Source organism: Periplaneta americana, chromosome 14 (genome assembly GCF_040183065.1).
Source record: "Periplaneta americana isolate PAMFEO1 chromosome 14, P.americana_PAMFEO1_priV1, whole genome shotgun sequence".
In the NCBI taxonomy this organism is placed as follows: Eukaryota; Metazoa; Arthropoda; class Insecta; order Blattodea; family Blattidae; genus Periplaneta; species Periplaneta americana.
Genome location: NC_091130.1, coordinates 141,490,188 through 141,509,267, shown reverse-complemented (window position 1 = coordinate 141,509,267; position 19,080 = coordinate 141,490,188). Strand labels below are relative to the sequence as shown.

The 19,080-nt window shown below is 34.0% G+C and overlaps 1 protein-coding gene across 7 annotated transcripts in view; it reads left to right on the top strand.

Moving 5' to 3' along the window:
• Window positions 1-904: 904 nt before the first annotated feature.
• Mic26-27 (MICOS subunit 26/27) overlaps window positions 905-19,080 on the top strand; it is a 44,497-nt gene continuing 26,321 nt past the window's right edge. The window contains exons 1-2 of one of the 7 annotated variants that reach the window (XM_069846171.1): window positions 905-1,069; window positions 2,038-2,246. In XM_069846171.1, coding sequence (XP_069702272.1) covers window positions 1,055-1,069; window positions 2,038-2,246 — 224 coding nt within the window. In that variant the 5' untranslated portion in view covers window positions 905-1,054. Of the gene's footprint in view, window positions 1,078-2,037; window positions 2,247-19,080 lie in introns of all 7 variants that reach the window. The other 6 variants (XM_069846165.1, XM_069846164.1, XM_069846166.1 and 3 more) reach the window with 6 other exon arrangements.

Below are 19,080 nucleotides of genomic sequence, written 5' to 3'. Positions count from 1 at the left end.
GTTACAATGAATGTATTTAAATATGAGGATTCACAATAGTTAATTGTGAATACTCACATTTAAATGCATTTATTTTAACAATATTTCCGTTCTCGTTCTCGTTGTCGTTTTTGTTCCCGGTTTATTGTGAACCAGACTTAAGTAGACGAGCCTTCCAGGTATCGGGTGATACAATGTATCGAAACGTCGAATATTATATTACGACTTTTAGGGGAAAGCGACTTTTAACCCACTAAGTGAATCTAAACTAAATGCTACTTAGAAAAAAAGTATTTTTTTTTTTATATTAAATTGTCACAGTAAATGGAAAAGTAATGTAAATTGTATGAAATGCAATGATAAATTTGCATTAAAATTTTGAAAAAGAAAATTATTTAATTATCCTCTAAATTCATAGGCTACACTGTATTATCACAGTCTACTATATACAGTCACGAAGCTTGAGTTTTGAGGGTGCTAGAAACAATAGACTGTGACGGTACTATTTTGCATTTCCTGTAATGAGGCGATATTAGCGACCCTAGTGTTGAGCAACTATCTAATGTTTGCATATTTACTACGTATTGACCTTCGCGACTATATATACTAGACTGTGGTATTATTACATTATTGCAGTAAAATGCCCCTCTTTGATATTTTTAAAATCTGGCAACCCTACTCTGGACTCATTTCGTTGGCATTGTCACCTTCATCTCACTCAGACGCTATATAACCATAGCAGTTGAAAAAGCATAGTAAAATAACCAATTAATAAAATATAATTCAATAATGGTTATTTTAATAATAAATTGTTATAGTCTTAGTTAGTACTGTTGTTCTTCGTTAGATTGTGCCGTTGTAGGTGTTCCAATTTTAAAAAACAGAGCTAGTACAGATTTCGGCGGTAGATGGCGAAAGAGAATTTTCCAACTCCTTTCTCGAAAATGGCGGATGAGATTCGCCCAAAATTTCAAGATTATTAAAAAAATTGAATTCTAAACATACAATATTTAAAAAATTATAGTGTGAATATTATATAGATATAATAACAATATATCTATTATTATCAAGAATTATGTTTCACTGTAAGGTACGAACGTAAGTTATTAGTAAATGTAAGAGATGTTACATTTCTTATTTTATGTGGTTACATTTTGAAAAAAACTTTTGAATGTGCTAATTTTGTTATAAATATGTGTAATATTGAATGTTAAAAGTAATCTCGGTAATTGCAATTTAGTAGATACAAGTCTTTAGAGGTTATGATGGGCTATTTTAGGTTTTAAGGTTAGAATGTCAAGTCTAGAAACTGAACTGCTTTGTAGAATAATAATAATTAAACATATAAAATCTAAAACCTGAGAAACAATCCTTAAGTTAGCCATTCCAGTTCTACATTTTCCTAAACGGAAACTAAAATTTCTCTTCCTAGATTTTAATAGCTGATTTCGAATAGCCTACCAGATTTTATTAACTAGGAATGAGTTTGTGTTCTGGTTACTATTGGCTTGTACTACCGGTACGAGTATTGAAAATGCAAAATATTTCAGTTACTCTCTTTAGATTCTCTTATTTTAGTTGTATATTGCAATATAGAAACAACTACGGTATTTTCAAAACAGGTTGTGCCTACCTACATGACTGACTTACCGTACTGTACCGGAACTTTCTAACATATTTTGAATTCATAAAGGCATTTATTTTATGTATGTTGTTAGTTATGTGATTAATAGTTCTTCATTTTTATTTCCAATCACAAAGTGATGTTTATAGGACAAATTGTACACTGAGCTAAGTAGCCTATGTGTGCTATAGGTCTACTGGAACTTCATATGATTTTACTATCTCAGGAAAAAAAACATAGTTTGACCAAAATAGAGCGAAAACCAGTTATGTAAGTTAGCCTATATTTTTTGTTGTGCAACAATAGGTTTCTCGCAAAAATAATATAAGTAGTTACCTAAATTCCACTATTAATCGGTTCTATGCAAGTACTTTAAATGTTTTATATTTGAGTGTGAGAAATTTTGAAATGTACTCCTTATTTCCATTGCATAGCAGATATTGAGGAAGTTTTTGCTTCCTGGGAGGTATGCATTATTTGGTGCAGCTGTAGCAGTCACTGCCGAGGGCGAAAAGGCTGTTTGTAATATCGGCAAAGCAATAGATGAAGCCTCAAAGGCTGATTCCACATGCAAACACTGTGAAGCACCAGCAAAGCTTCGACCAAGTGAACTTCCCATATACGAATCTCCAGAACCTGGAAGGTAAGGGAAAACTTAATCTCTATTATGTTTTGTAAAATGCTGTCGCATATTTCACGTTAAATTTCATTCCTAGAAATAGTGGAAGAAGTAATGATGAAAAGAGAAACTTTATTAGTACCATTTAGTAAAAGTCTAGATACCGGTAATTCTTGGGGACGACCATTCCACGATTTTTTAACATTTTTTTTTTTCCACAAACGATGATTTTATGCTTGATTTTTCGGAAGGTAAGAAAAAAAATCGGGAGCATATAATTTCGACTGTAATCTAACATAACCTGTAACAACCTAAACTAACCTTAACTAACCCAAGCAATACTAAACTAACCTAACCTAACCTGGTAATGTTATGTTAGGTTAGTTTTGCTTGGATTAGTGAGGATTAGTTTAGGTTGTGATAGGTTATGTTAAGTTACAGTCGAAATTCTTTTACCTGTCGAAAATCAAGCATATAATCATCGTTTCTGATCAGAAAGAGAAAAAGGAATTGATTGGATCGCTGGCTGACAGAATTACGAAAGTCTAGAATTCGGATAACAATTTGAGTCATTGTTGCCCGGATATGACAGTGTGCATAGATAGGCGTACAATGCTTACGAGAACAAAAATTTAAATGTTTTGCTAAAAGATGTTAACCAACACTCCTCTATCCCTACTCCTTTCCCCTTTTCTTCCAGTTTCTTCCATTTTTTCTTTTTCCATTCTTCTGTTTTGTTTCTATCAACTGACACACTACATTACATACATACAGTAGCGTGTAAATTAATCTGAACAACGTAATTACTTAAGCAAAAACACTCAAACGGAATAAAAAAAGGATCTAAGACATACCTCAGTAATCTATTGGCCTCCCTTGTTCCTAATAACAGCTCTGAGACGATTTGGCATGGATTCCACTAATTTCCCACAAATATTCTTCATTTCTTCATCGCGAAACCATACACCAATGAGGGCAGAAATCATCTTCTCCTTTGTAGAACAATCCATTTTTTGCATTCTTCTTTTGCAAATTGACCACAAGTTCTCAATGGGGTTGATGTCGGGTGAGTTGCCTGGCCAGGGGAGTACCTGAATATTCTTCTTGTTGAAGAATTCTGTAGTTTTTCGAGACGTATGGCATGGTGCCAGGTCTTGTTGGAACACACCTCTGCCATCTGGAAATGATTTTTGCAGCTGGTGTATGATTCTGGTTTCCAATAAGTGAATATATTTGCCAGAATTCATCATTCCCTTGATAGGTATTAATGCTCCAGGCCCTTCATGTGTAAAACAACCCCAAAACATTACTTTAGGGGGGTATTTGGGTGCTTGTTGGAGATGAGCTGCTGTTACTTTTTCGGATCCTTTCCATACATAAGAAACACGGTGGCCGTGGACCTCGAAATGAGACTCATCGGAAAAAAGTACATTCTTCCAGTCATTCACTGTCCAGTGTTGATGTAATTTTGCCCACATTAAGCGTTTTTTGTACATAACAGGGGTTACCAGTTGCTTCTTAATAGGCTTACGAGTCCTTCGTCCAGCTTCCAAAAGCCTATGCCGCACTGTTGTGACGTGAATATTCACCCCAGTGGTAGCCATTAACTCGCGGGTTAAGTCGACAGTAGTTAGTCTAGGATTTAATTTACTTTTCCTGACAATTAAACGATCATCTGCAGGTGAAGTCTTCCTTTTCCGGTCACAGTTTCCTTTTTTCTGGGGTGTGATGGATCCAGTCTCCCTGTATCGTTTTATGATCGAATTAACAGTAGCCAAACCGATGTGACATTCTGCAGCAATTTGCCTCTGTGTCATAGAAGAATGCTCTGATAATGTTATAATTTTAGACCGTTTTCGTGGAGTTGTATCCATTTGTGAAGACGACAGAATGTACACAGGATTGCAGTATTAAGTCTTCAACACAACTGAAATGCTTATAAGTACAAAACGAAAGGCAAAATGTCACATATTATAAAAAAAATAATAACGACAGACCTTCAACAATGGAATTACACGTACTACAGATGTCAATTAAAGCGGTATGAGTGGCTGTGAGGCCAGCAATGACAGAAAATGTAAAAATATGTCGTTTCAATTTCATGTTGAAGTTTGCCGATAAGCTATTAATGTTTGACTATAATTATATGTGTACAAAACCGCCTTTGCTTATCATAAAATAAATAAATTTTCATTAACGTTTTCGATACTCGTGTATCATCTTCAGGTGTGAAATGTTAGATTAATATGATGAAAACCTTGCCTATTAGATGAAACTTAATGTGGTAATTTTCGGGTCATATTAGTGTGATTGCTTGGACTTAACTTAGGTTGATCTATGATATACATGCTATGTTAGGTTAAATCACTGCGAGTCATGTGATATGATCTAAAATATAAAATAAAACTGTTTAAGAATTGTAACCACTATTAGCGTAGTTATTGAAATGTGAACACTTTGTATAAACACTTTAAAAGTTTAAATCACTTTAAACATGTGTTGGCTGTATTTGCCGATTTAAATCACTGCAAGTCATGTGATATGATCTAAAATATATAAAAAATTAAAACTGTTTAAGAATTGTAACCACTATTAGCGTAGTTATTGAAATGTGAACACTTTGTATAAACACTTTAAAAGTTTAAATCACTTTGAACATGTGTTGGCTGTATATGCCGATTTAAATCACTGCAAGTCATGTGATATGATCTAAAATATATAAAAAATTAAAACTGTTTAAGAATTGTAACCACTATTAGCGTAGTTATTGAAATGTGAAAACTTTCTATAAACACTTTAAAAGTTTAAATCACTTTGAACATGTGTTGGCTGTATTTGCCGATTTAAATCACTGCAAGTCATGTGATATGATCTAAAATATATAAAAAATTAAAACTGTTTAAGAATTGTAACCACTATTAGCGTAGTCATTGAAATGTGAACACTTTGTAAAATCACTTTGAAAAATTATAATCACGTTGAACATATGTTGGTTGTATTTGCCGATTTAAAGTTCGTTGAATAGGACAGTTTCTGTTGATCTTGATGTTTGACGTTGAACTAAAGCGCAGTGTCGTTTTGTCACTAACATGTTTATATTTTGTTAAAATGCGTGTTGTTAAGACGTTTCATCCAATTGTAGTTGATGAAATTGATGTAAATCATAGATATATTGCTGATACAATATGGAGGTTGTCAGGTCCATAAATTTAGTACAGCCTGGCGTGTGGTTTGACATGTGTTGGTCTGCTCGTGCTTGATGCTGGGCTGATACCTGACAACCTCCATATTGTATCAGTAATATATCTATGATTTACATCAATTTCATCAACTACAATTGGATGAAACGTCTTAACAACACGCATTTTAACAAAATATAAACATGTTAGTGACAAAACGACACTGCGCTTTAGTTCAACGTCAAACATCAAGATCAACAGAAACTGTCCTATTCAACGAACTTTAAATCGGCAAATACAACCAACATATGTTCAACGTGATTATAATTTTTCAAAGTGATTTTACAAAGTGTTCACATTTCAATGACTACGCTAATAGTGGTTACAATTCTTAAACAGTTTTAATTTTTTATATATTTTAGATCAGTGATCGCCAAAAGCTGTGTCGCGACACATGCCCCTGCCTCCACTCAAGCGTAACCATGGCATCATACCCCCATCCTTTGTTTACAGCCAACACTACGATATAAGGAAAGACATTTATCAGCAGCGGACATACGCATGTAATGTTTCAAGTGTGTAGGATAATATGTTTCGATGTCTTTTCGAAAACAGATAGTAAGTAAAAACTTAATTTTAAGGAGCGTGGAAGGAAAAGTATTTTTTTTTGTGCAGATGGAAAAAATATGAGATACTTAGACCTAATTTGTTGTAAAATTTTAAATGAAGTATAAAAGAACAATGTACGTTGTCATTATTCTTCTTGTTATGAAGACTACCACACCCTTATCTGTAACTTGAATATTTCATTAATAAACGAACAATAAAAAGTATCGGCTTCTATGTCTTAATCGGAGTAAAATATTTCGACTTTTTTAAGTATGTAGTATAATTTAGAACTTCGTGACCAGCCTGATACGTTTTTCTAATTTCAAATGTCTGCTGATGTAAAGTACACGTTCTTTTTATGGTAAATAAGAAAATAAAATAAATTTATTTTATTAATAATACAAAAATAATGAGTATGAGGATAAAATATTAACATGGAAAAAAGTGTGTACGCCTATAGTCAATAAGTAGAAGAATATTACATTGCTTTTGTTTTTTGGTCACAGTCCGTCTCTGCACTCTTATTCACTGCATTATCTCAGGAGATACCCACTCCAGCCCTCTCCCTGCGATAGTGGTATGCGGGTTGCATTTCTATTACGTCACAATTTCGTGGTGTTTGGCAACCACTGTTTTAGATCATATCACATGACTTGCAGTGATTTAAATCGGCAAATACAGCCAACACATGTTCAAAGTGATTTAAACTTTTAAAGTGTTTATACAAAGTGTTCACATTTCAATAACTACGCTAATAATGGTTACAATTCTTAAACAGTTTTATTTTATATTTTAGATCAAATCATATGACTCGCAGTGATTTAACCTAACATAGCATGTATATCATAGATCAACCTAAGTTAAGCCCAAGCAATCACACTAATATGACCCGAAAATTACCACATTAAGTTTCATCTAATAGGCAAGGTTTTCATCATATTAATCTAACATTTCATATCTGAAGATGATACACAAGTATCGAAAACGTTAATGAAAATTTATTTATTTTATGATAAACAAAGGCGGTTTTGTACACATATAATTATAGTCAAAAATATGTCGTGTTCGGATTAATTTGCACGCTACTGTACTACTGTATCTGGAAGTGTAATTGTACTTATCATTGGAGATGGTAGGATTCGAACCATCGATACTGCCTGCAATCTAACACACAAACCACAGTGCCCCAGATGCAGTTAGAAAAAAATTTGTGCAGTATCAAGAATGCACTGGCATGTAGAATAAGTCACCCAGTTTTGGGAATGAAACTATAGCTACGTTGATAATCATTTTATTGTTCCGATAAATTACAGTTCACAATTTTTGTTCATACTTGGGTTGACTAACTTCCATCAAATAACTTACCAATAAAATACAAAATTTAAATGATAAATGTTTTCAGCTTTATATTATTAGGCATCATCGGGTCATTATTGATAATATACTGCATGTTAAAATTCTAAAATTACGCAAAGCTTTACATTTAAAATTACATGAATGTGATGTTTTTGAACAGTTTGTTGTTGTGTAATTTATACATTATTAATTATTTGTTAATTTGATTACACATCAAAGTACATTTTAATTTTAAATACATAGCGATGCGAGTCCCAAAATCCATTATATTGACAGCTGGTGTCAGAGTATGATGCAGCATTTCTTTCTTCTTCTTCTTCTTCTTCTTCTTCTTCTTCTTCTTCTTCTTCTTCTTCCCTTCAAGTATTAGGCCAAATGGCCTGTTACGATCTTACAGTTGAATTTTCAATCCAGTGCTTCTTTGGACGACTGAGAGATCTCTTCCTGTTTGGACGATAGTGGAGCATGAGTTTTGGGTTTCTACCTCTATGCATGCGATGCAGATGATTTATCCAGTTGTTCTGATAATGTTTTACGTGGTTAATTACAGGTTCTAGTTGTAATTCTTCCATTACATCTTCATTGCGTTTGTGATTCCATTTCGTATATCCCGCTGTATATCTCATAAATTTCATTTCATTAGCCGTTATTCTGCTTTCGTCTTTCTTCCTCAATGTCCATGCCTCACTGCCACAACAAAGTACAGGTCTGGCCAAGATCTTGTAAAGGCGAATTCGAGTATGCCTTTGTACTAGGGAAGGTTTCATAATGGTGTTAATTATTCCCATTGTTTTGGTGTATTTAGAAATTTTCTGTGAAATGTGAGCATTTGTTTCATGGATCAATATTAATTATCATATGGTGCCAGTTATCTCCTTTACAGTTGTAACTTCACAATGCAGCCTAACTGACAAGCTCAATAGGGAAGAGATAATATTTAACTTAATTAATAGTGTAAATAAAGTTATCCTTTATATCCATGTTACTGTTGCCAGGAATAACTAGTGGATAAAAATTTACCAAAACCACTCATCGCTATGGCATTGATTAACTAAAACAACAAAAAATAGAAATATTCATTTCTTATTCAGGAATGTGTTGTTGTTGTTTTCTAATGCCAGGCATTTGACAATAAAGTCATTTGACCTCTTGCACTCCAATATTTTTCAAAGACATTATCGTGGTCAGCCACTGAAGCACAGATTTTGAGGTGTTCTGATTCCATTTCTTGGTTTGAGTTGCAGAATGGGCAGTTAGGGGACTGATATATTCCAATTCTATGCAGGTGTTTGGCCAAACAATCATGGCCTGTTGCCAATCTAAATGCAGCTACAGACGATTTTCGTGATAAATCAGGAACTAACTGTGGATTTTGATGCAGAGAGTTCCATTTTTTCCCTTGAGATTGTGTTATCAAATTTTGTTTGTTGAAGTCTAAGTATGTAGATTTAATAAATCTTTTCACAGAGTAATACGTAGATTTAGTAACAGGTCTGTAAGTAGCAGTGCTGCCCTTCTTTGCTAAAGCATCCGCATTCTCGTTTCCCAGGATTCCACAGTGGGATGGTATCCATTGGAATACAATTCTTTTATTGAGTGATATTAATTGAGAGAGCGTTTTAGTTATTTCTGCTGTTTGAGATGAAGGTGTGTGTTTAGAGACTATTGATAGAATAGCTGCTTTGGAGTCTGACAATATAACTGCATTCTTAAATTTATTGATGTGGCATAGAAGATTCCTGAGACTTTCACTTATTGCAACAATTTCTCCATCAAAACTTGTTGTTCCATATCCAAGAGATCTATAAAGTGAGAAGAGACACGTGTAACACCTGCACCAGCACCTTGTTCTCTGGAGATCAAGGATCTGTCAGTGTATAAATGAAGCAAGTTTTCTGGAGGATACCTAATATTAAGTGTCTCTATAGACAACTGTTTCATTATTCAGGAATGTAAAGGATAACTTTATGCATTAAATAGCAACATAACAATGGGCGTTTTATTTGGAAATGTGGGAGAAAAAAATATTATTTGCTTAACGACTGATATTGTATTAATAATATCATTAAAGCAAATTCCTAAAGACACGCAAATACAATTCAGCTTTTAGCAACAGAAAACTAGTTTTTTTCTAACTATATAATAATAAGTTAGGTACGTAGTTAGGTGTTTAATAAATTAACTTTTGATATCCTTTGTGTAACACTTTTTAACATGTGTACCAACCATGAGTTCAGTCTTTGATTATGCTTCTGTAAATTCAGATATCAGATTTAAATAGAGACAAGTGTGTTTTGTTGTAAGATAGGCCTATCAAGTTTTTTTTTCCTTTTAGTTTTCGTAAATTATTGCTCATATTGTAATATTTTGCTTAGATTAATTAAATGTTGTCACTTTTCTATTCATATATTTCAGAAACTAGATACCCGAATTGTGACTTCGATGAGTCTTTAAGGAACAGTACATGTGGTTAGATAATAAATTATTATCCTTGAATTTCCTGTTAATTTTGAAAATCACCACAAATATTAGTCTCTTTCTTAAACTCTCAAAGTAAATTTAATCATCATGGAAATTACTCACCTTTTTAAACATAAAACATTATTCACATGAATGTTGCATGACTAAAAGATATAAAAGTTCTCTGTTATATGTTCATGACCGGTTAGACAACTAGTAATTAAAATGGCTGACACCTTTTATAAACTTTTACCATATTTCGTGAGTTAATGGTGTTAAATAATACTGCTTAGCCATATGTTCTGAACTTTTATGTCCAAGAGTTATTTATTTATTCGTATAAGTTATTTGAATATGTTTCTTAATAACTCATTTTATTAAATTATGAACCATAAGTCGTAATACAGTAAGTTATTTGTTTCAATAATATTTAAGATTAATATTATATTTCAGTAAGCCAAAATACATTCTAAGTTATGAGTTTTCTCAGCGATAAATATTTCTGTCATGCTATAATATGAAATATAGTATACAAAACGTTGCGACAGTGGAAAATAATTATTTTTTAATAGAATGGGTTGATACCACAGTTTGTCTATACCGATACCTGTTTTAGAGTTTTGATACTTAATACTACAGCTTTAAAACAAGTGTGTTTGTTTGAGAATTACTTTATTATAGTTTTCTCCACCCTTTTGTTTATTTCCTTATTCAGACTAGACCTAACACAGATGCTTTAAAAATAGAAATTGCAATTGTTTACAGCATTAGGTAGTCTGTGCTTAATAATACCTTACTAATACCGTAAACTGGGGTTACTTTGAACACAGAGGATACTTTGAACATTTTTTCAGAAAATCCTATTTAGGTTTCTACATGCTGCACTTGTTATAGATGGAGGTAAATTTCGTATGAGAATAATTTTATGATAATTTACCTCCATCTATAACAAGTGCAGCATGTAGAAACCTAAATATGATTTTCTGAAAAAAATGTTCAAAGTTTCCTCTCTGTTCAAAGTAACCCCAGTTTACGGTACTAATATGTTCTGTGCATTATTAGTCATGTTTTAAGAAGCACGTAAGGAATTCCCAGATTTAATTAAATTATTTTTCTGTCAGACCTTGTCAGTTTTAGTTACATGTCTGGAATTCATTCATACATCTTACAGAAAGCATTCTGATGGTGGAGGGGGGAGGGATGTTGACATTACTAAACCATATCGCTATTGTTGGTTTTCCCAACCCCATGACTTGGGCTATTGAAATTTTTGGTTTGCCAGAGGTGAGAATTATCTTACAACTTAACTGTTATAGAGTATTAAAAAAAAAAAAAAAAAAAAAATTTTTTTCATTCTTGATTGCACTCTTTTAACACATAACACTAAAGAGCTGCTTTATTTATTCTGGCAGAGTTAATGTCATAAGGCCTTCTCTTCCACTCAACTAGAGGATGAAAAAGAAATACATATTAATACAATCTTATTACAACATAGAGTATAATACAGTATACTCAAGGCAAAAATAAATCAGCCAAATATGCATAAACTAAAAAAATATTGGGCAATGTAATGAACTTAAGTTCTTAAATTGGGTGACAAATTAAATTATACAATTAAATTACTTTCGTATAGGTCAGTGTCTGTCAGATGCGTTTCCAATTCACTGTGGGCTAAAGCAAGGAGATGCACTATCACCTTTACTTTTTAACTGTGCTCTAGAGTATGCCATTAGGAAAGTCCAGGATAACATACAGAGTCTGAAATTGAATGGGTTACATAAGCTGCTTGTCTATGCGGATGACGTGAATATGTTAGGAGAAAATCCACAAATGATTAGGGAAAACATGGGAATTTTACTTGAAGCAAGTAAAGAGACACGTTTGGAAGTAAATCCCGAAAAGACAAAGTATATGATTATGTCTCGTGACCAGAATATTGTACGAAATGGAAATATAAAAATTGGAAATTTATCTTTTGAAGAGATGGAGAAATTCAAATACCTTGGAGCAACAGTAACAAATATAAATGATACTCGGCAGGAAATTAAACACAGAATAAATATGGGAAAAGCCTGTTATTATTCGGTTGAGAAGCTTTTATCATCCAGTCTGCTGTCAAAAAATCTGAAAGTTAGAATTTATAAAACAGTTATATTACCGGTTGTTCTTTATGGTTGAGAGAGGAACATAGGTTAAGGGTGTTTGAGAATAAGGTTTTTAGGAAAATATTTGGGGCTAAGAGGGATGAAGTTACAGGAGAATGGAGAAAGTTACACAACACAGAACTGCACGCATTGTATTCTTCACCTGACATAATTAGGAACATTAAATCCAGACGTTTGAGATGGACAAGGCATGTAGCACGTATGGCCAAATCCAGAAATACATATAGAGTGTTAGTTGGGAGGCCGGAGGGAAAAAGACCTTTAGGGATGCCGAGACGTAGATGGGAAGATAATATTAAAATGGATTTGAGGGAGGTGGGATATGATGATAGAGAATGGATTAATCTTGCACAGGATAGGGACCAATGGTGGGCTTATGTTAGGGAGGCAATGAACCTCCGGGTTTCTTAAAAGCCAGTAAGTAAGTAATTAAATTACTAGATAAAGTAGTTACGGTCATGAATTGAATAGACTTTTCCATAAAGGACATATGTTACATTTTTGTCAAAATCGGTTTTTTAATGGAAACTGTAACTTAATGGATGGCCAATGGAATAATAATATTAGTAAATTATAACATATATCAGTCACATTTGTAGCTAACTTCATGTAACAAGAATATAAAGTTTGAATTTTAAGTTTCCTACCTGCTATTATATTTTTCTTGAATATCTCAAAACATTAAATTTGTAACATGTGTCCTTTTTGCAAAAGTCGATTCAATTATATATTCCCTGGGACACTGTGCGATGTGAAATAAGATTTTTCACTTTGTGTTTGAAAATGTTTAAGATCGGGCAGCCCCTAACATCTGTAGGTAACGAATTTCAAGAACAGACAGTGTCTATTGTAAAAGATGAATATGAGGCTGTTCTGTGGAGAAGAACTGACAATAGTGTCGTGTTGTGACCTAGTAGATAGATTATGAAACTATAGTGCATACATTTTATCTTCCCCCGCTCACAGATGTAGTGCGGATGCAGCAGTGCATAGAGCAGCTGCACATGTGAGTGGGGGGATAGACTGTAACAGTAGTCGAACTAAGTCTAGGATTTTGTTTTAATTTAAGACGAAGAAAATTGTTTTTAGCTGAGTGAGTGCAGTATAGAAAATACTGTAGATGAAATTATTGGGGATCATCAGTGTGGTTTTAGGCGTAATAGATCAACTATTGACCAGATATTTTGTATTCGACAGATAATGGAGAAAAAATGGGAGTATAAGGGTACAGTGCAACAGTTATTCATAGATTTCAAAAAGGCATATGACTCGGTTAAGAGAGAAGTTTTATATAATATTCTTATTGAATTTGGTATTCCCAAGAAACTAGTTCGATTAATTAAAATGTGTCTCAGTGAAACGTACAGCAGAATTTGTATAGGTCAGTTTCTGTCAGATACGTTTCCAATTCACTGTGGGCTAAAGCAGGGAGATGCACTATCACCTTTACTTTTTAACTTTGCTCTAGAGTATGCCATTAGGAAAGTCCAGGATAACAGAGAGGGTTTGGAATTGAACAGGTTACATCAGCTGCTTGTGTATGCAGATGACGTGAATATGTTAGAAGAAAACCCACAAACTATTAGGCAAAACACGGAAATTTTACGTGTAGCAAGTAAAGAGATAGGTTTGGAAGTAAATCCCGAAAATACAAAGTATATGATTATGTCTCGTGACGAGAATATTGTACAAAATGGAAATATAAAAATTGGAAATTTATCTTTTGAAGAGGTGGGGAAGTTCAAATATCTTGGAGCAACAGTAACAAATATAAATGATACTCGGGAGGAAATTAAACACAGAATAAATATGGGAAATACCTGTTATTATTCGGTTGAGAAGCTTTTATCATCTAGTCTGCTGTCAAAAAAATCTGAAAGTTAGAATTTATAAAACAGTTATATTACCGGTTGTTCTTTATGGTTGTGAAACTTGGACTCTCACTTTGAGAGAGGAACATGGGTTAAGGGTGTTTGAGAATAAGGTGCTTAGAAAAATATTTGGGGCTAAGAGGGATGAAGTTACAGGAGAATGGAGAAAGTTACACAACACAGAACTGCACGCATTGTATTCTTCACCTGACATAATTAGGAACATTAAATCCAGACGTTTGAGATGAGCAGGGCATGTAGCACGTATGGGCGAATCCAGAAATGCATATAGAGTGTTAGTTGGGAGGCCGGAGGAAAAAAACCTTTAGGGAGGCCGAGATGTAGATGGGAAGATAATATTAAAATGGATTTGAGGGAGGTGGGATATGATGATAGAGAATGGATTAATCTTGCTCAGGATAGGGACCAACGGCGGGCTTATGTGAGGGAGGCAATGAACCTCCGGGTTCCTTAAAAGCCAGTAAGTAAGTAAGTATGTTTAGTCTTACATACCATACGATCCCATAAACTCTGACTTAGTGGAAGTCTATTCTATCACTGAAATGGATAGAATGGAAGAAAAAAAAAAGAGAACTCCCTAAAAATTAAAAAGTAGAATAGATATGATACTCAAAAATAAGTAATAGATTAGGAATAATAAAATAGAAAAAAAAAATCAAATTTTATTGAAAAGTTTTTATCCTACCACTTATGTATTGTGTCAGTTACAATTTTTGTTTTCTTGTGCTGGACTGCAATTTATTATATAAATATTGATTTTGAATAGGTTTTAAACTGTGTTCCAACTTCGATGTAAACATTTCTGATCGTGATGTCATCGTTGTGCACTACAGATGGCTCAGGCATTGGTATTGACTACAGAAATTTCCACAAGTATTTGTCCTATGAAACATTCACAATAGTAATCCCATTCAGTTTTCTGAAAGCTGATACAGTGCAGTACTTTCACCGTTGTTTTCTGTATCAACAATGAAGATGATTGTACTTTGTGGGGAAATGATGGAGCATGGCAGGGGACTGAAAGTACCTCGAGGAAATTTGCCCCAAATCTGCCCTTGTTCATAACAAATTCCAGTTTAACTTTCTAGGCTTCAAACTTGGGTCTCCAGTGTGGAATGCTAATGATACATTTTAATAAAATTATTTGTGCTAGTCCAATATAATATTCTTGGCTTTGTGTGGTTTCAATTTTTGTTACAGTATGGAAGAGTTGGCTTTGTTTTTATAAAATGTAATGAAAATGGAACATGTAAGCCTAATGCTTTATTTTAAGTAATTATCAGATTCTGTAGTCAGGCTTGCAGTACTGACAAGTTCTGTTAGATGTCGGAAGGAATAATCCCTTTTCTATCCTTTGTCCTACATTAAACATGAATAGACCAAGAAAGTTTATGCATTTAAAGGTACATGATATATTCACTACTTAAAGAAGAACTTATAATAAAATATACTCTGCATTTATGGCTGTCAGGTGGGTTTCTTTGTGATAAACCATGGACATTTGCTTTATTTGTCCTCAGTTAATATTTCAGGATGGTAAGAGTTAAGGCTGGTTTACAATAAACTGGGAACGAGAACCAGAATGAAAACGAGAAGAAGAGGACGTGAATATGAAAATTTTTGATTCACAATAAACTGAGAACGTAGACGACTATGCATATCGATATAAATGTCAATAACGATATGTAAAGTCGAAGTCGATATTACGCATTCTGATGTTATTTGTGTATAATTGACCAATGGCATTCTCTCATGAGTACAAGGCAGCCAAGATAAACACAGGTTAACCAACTTCGAAATTTCAACTGAAACATTTCATTAGGTACAGTACTATAAATATGCCAATGCATCTTTATTATCACAACCTATTTTAAGTCTACCATAACGTAAAATAATTAGAGAAGCAAGATTTGTAATAGAACAAAAATGAACACAACAGTAGTTATTGAATTGAAGCATGAATATGTAGTGTGTAATACAACCAATACAGTAATAAAATATGATTCACTTACGATCGGTGTTCAAAGATGCAGCTATTGAAAGCCACGTATTCTCCTTCATTTTCTCATCTTTATACAAGGCGTGCCGCTTATCGCAAACTTGAGGATTTTCCTCAACACTCAATATTAGAATCTCATCAAATGAAACTTGCTCCATGATGCACAGCACAGAACAAAATAATGCATAGGTTTTGTCAGGGTCTTCTTGCTACAAAATATACGACGACAAAATAGCTTTTTGGTGGCAATAGAATGAATCTAGTGCGCTGTGATTGGAAACGTGAATGCCAAAGTTGAAACTTGACCAACTCTCCGTTCCCGATCCCAGGCTCCTAGAAGCTTTTCGTTAATTGTGAATGCTCACATTTAAATGTACACATTTTAACAATTTTACCGTTTTCGTTTTTGTTCCGATTCTCGTTTCCGGTTTATTGTGAACCAGCCTTTATTTATGAGTCCGTTTCCTTTTTCTTTTAAGAAACTTTACATCTCAATTGAGAGGCTGTAGAAAATGTGTGGTAATTAAATATGGCAAAAGAATGGGCTGACTCTTGGTTTTTTACAAATGCAAGGTTCTACTGCATGATTCAGACGTGTAAACTAACTGCAGTTGAAGGCATTGCTGTGGTGTTTGTTCTTTGAAAGTCGTCCTTCTACAATGTAGTGAACCTTACGAGGTGTATGTGGTGTAGGGGTAAGATATCTGTTTTCCATACCATAGGTTGTGAGTTTGCTTCCCAGTAGAGTAGGATTTTTGTAATTAAAGAAATTAATATTGTCGGAGACTGAAACTTTGATCCAATACTAATGACTCATTCTGTAGTCTCTTGCCATAATTACCTACACTACTTAAACTGATAATAACAAATCGGCATAGTTTGTGATTTTCTTGTTCATATTCACTTCAGTTGATTTTGTATTTATCAATTGTATTATTATTTCTCTTTTCATAGACCCTGATGTGTCTATAATCAATCCTCGATTACATTTTATAACATATTTTAGACTCTTAAACAAAATACAGCAAATTTAAATGGCTTAATTATGTATTATCTGGCGAATGGTAGCTTTGACGGGATGAGCATGCACAGTATTATGTATCTGGAATTTGTAAGTTGTTGGCGGCCCATTCTTTTTGCTGCAAAGTGTACAAATGAATATGACAATGCTTTTTCATACATTTAATTTATAAAACTTACCATCAGATTGACCTGCCTAATATGACAAATATATCTAACAAAAAGTAATAATATTAAATAATAAAAAGAGAACATAAACATGAATTTAGATTATATACAGGGTGTTTAAAAAATAGAGGGAATAATTTTATTTCAGGTATGTATTCCCCATATGTAGACAGTACGAAAAGTTCATTACAACAGGTGTCCGGAAATGCTTGGTTTCCGAGTTATGGCCTTCAAAACAGTAATATTCACCGGAATGTTTTTCTTCCCGCAGGTAGTTGTCTTTACAACAGATGTTCAAAATGTCCACCTCCTGCTTAAATGTCCACCTCCTGCTTGAATACAGGCCTCACATCGATGTCTCATGGCCCTGCGAACACGATCCCAAATTCCAGAAGTATTGCGTATTTCGTCACAATCTGCCACAATTCGATTCCGAAGTGATTCCATGTCAGGCACCGAAGACGAATACACCAATGTTTTTAAATGGCCCATAGTAGAAATCGATAGGGTTGAAATCAGGTGAGCGTGGAGGCCAAGTAATTGGGCCACCTCTACCTATCCATTGATCAGGGTACCTCTCCTGGTAGAAACGACGAGACAGCACAGCATTGTCGTTCGCCTTACCGTACATGAAGTACACTTCTGCCAGCTTCTGGTATGAGTACATGTTGCACAGTACAGCGCCAAACACAACACTCAATGTACCCTTTGCCTTGGAATTAACTGTCAGTGTCTCCTCTGTTAATATCTTCTGTCATGGCACCTACCTGCGAGAAGAAAAACGTTCCGGTGAATATCAGTTTCGAGGGCCATAACTCGGAAAGCAAGGATTTCCGGACACATGTTGTAATGAACTTTTTGTATTGTCTACATATGGGGAATATATACCTGAAATTATGCCCTCTATTTTTTAAACACCCTATATAACAGAAGTATAAATCATTGAAATTATATCATGTTGCTATATAAATGATATTTCGAAATGTGAACGTAAGTTCAAAAGAATTGATCAACAAAATTCCACTTCCTGAAGAAAAATTCAAATGATCCCAGATCTTTGAAAACTCAAGATCATATGAGATTAAGCGAATGAAAAATGTTCATAATATCCTTTGTTCATTTGAAACAAATATATTCGCGTGTGTGCGTGTGTGTGCGTACGTGTAGGCCGGGCACTCCACACTACCGTCGTATAGGCTGACAGAACATTACCTGGAACCAGTCTGCGTAATACTCTGTATATGGTAGTCGTGCCTCTGAAAGAGCATGTATAAATTAATTTTGTACATAATTAATGGTTATAACACGTACTGTACAATTACATTATACATCTTCTATGTTCTCTTGACAGTAACATGAATTCATTGGTATACATATGTTGGTAATTACATAAGGATAAGTCCACACCTGTGGAGTAATGGTCAGCGCGTCTGGCTGCGAAACCAGGTGGCCCGGGTTCGATTCCCGGTCGGGGCAAGTTACTTGGTTGAGGTTTTTTCCGGGGTTTTCCCTCAACCCAATGCGAGCAAATGCTGGGTAACTTTAGGTGCTGGACCCCGGACTCATTTCACCGGCATTATCACCTTCATCTCATTCAGACGCTAAATAACCAAGATGTTGATACAGCGTCGTAAAATAACCCAAAAAAAAAACATAAGGATAATGTGCTTGTAGAACATATGGCATGTGTGTGATATTATTTAGAGCCAACAATATCAAGTGAATTGAATGAATCATAGCATACTTGTTTTGAGTTCTAATGATATGATCTTTTTGCAAATGAAAATATGATCAGTGATTTTGTATAATAAATTTGCCCAATGAAACATCTTCATCAGATAAAGAAAGCTAGATTTCTGTAACAATTTTGTATGCTTAAATAATACAGCTAATGAAAGAGACATTTCCCAAATTTCATCTTGTACATTCAACTGGATACAGAAGTATCTCTAAAAGTCTTAGATTTTTCTGTGGTAATTTATTCAGGCTACTTTGCACCATATTTACATT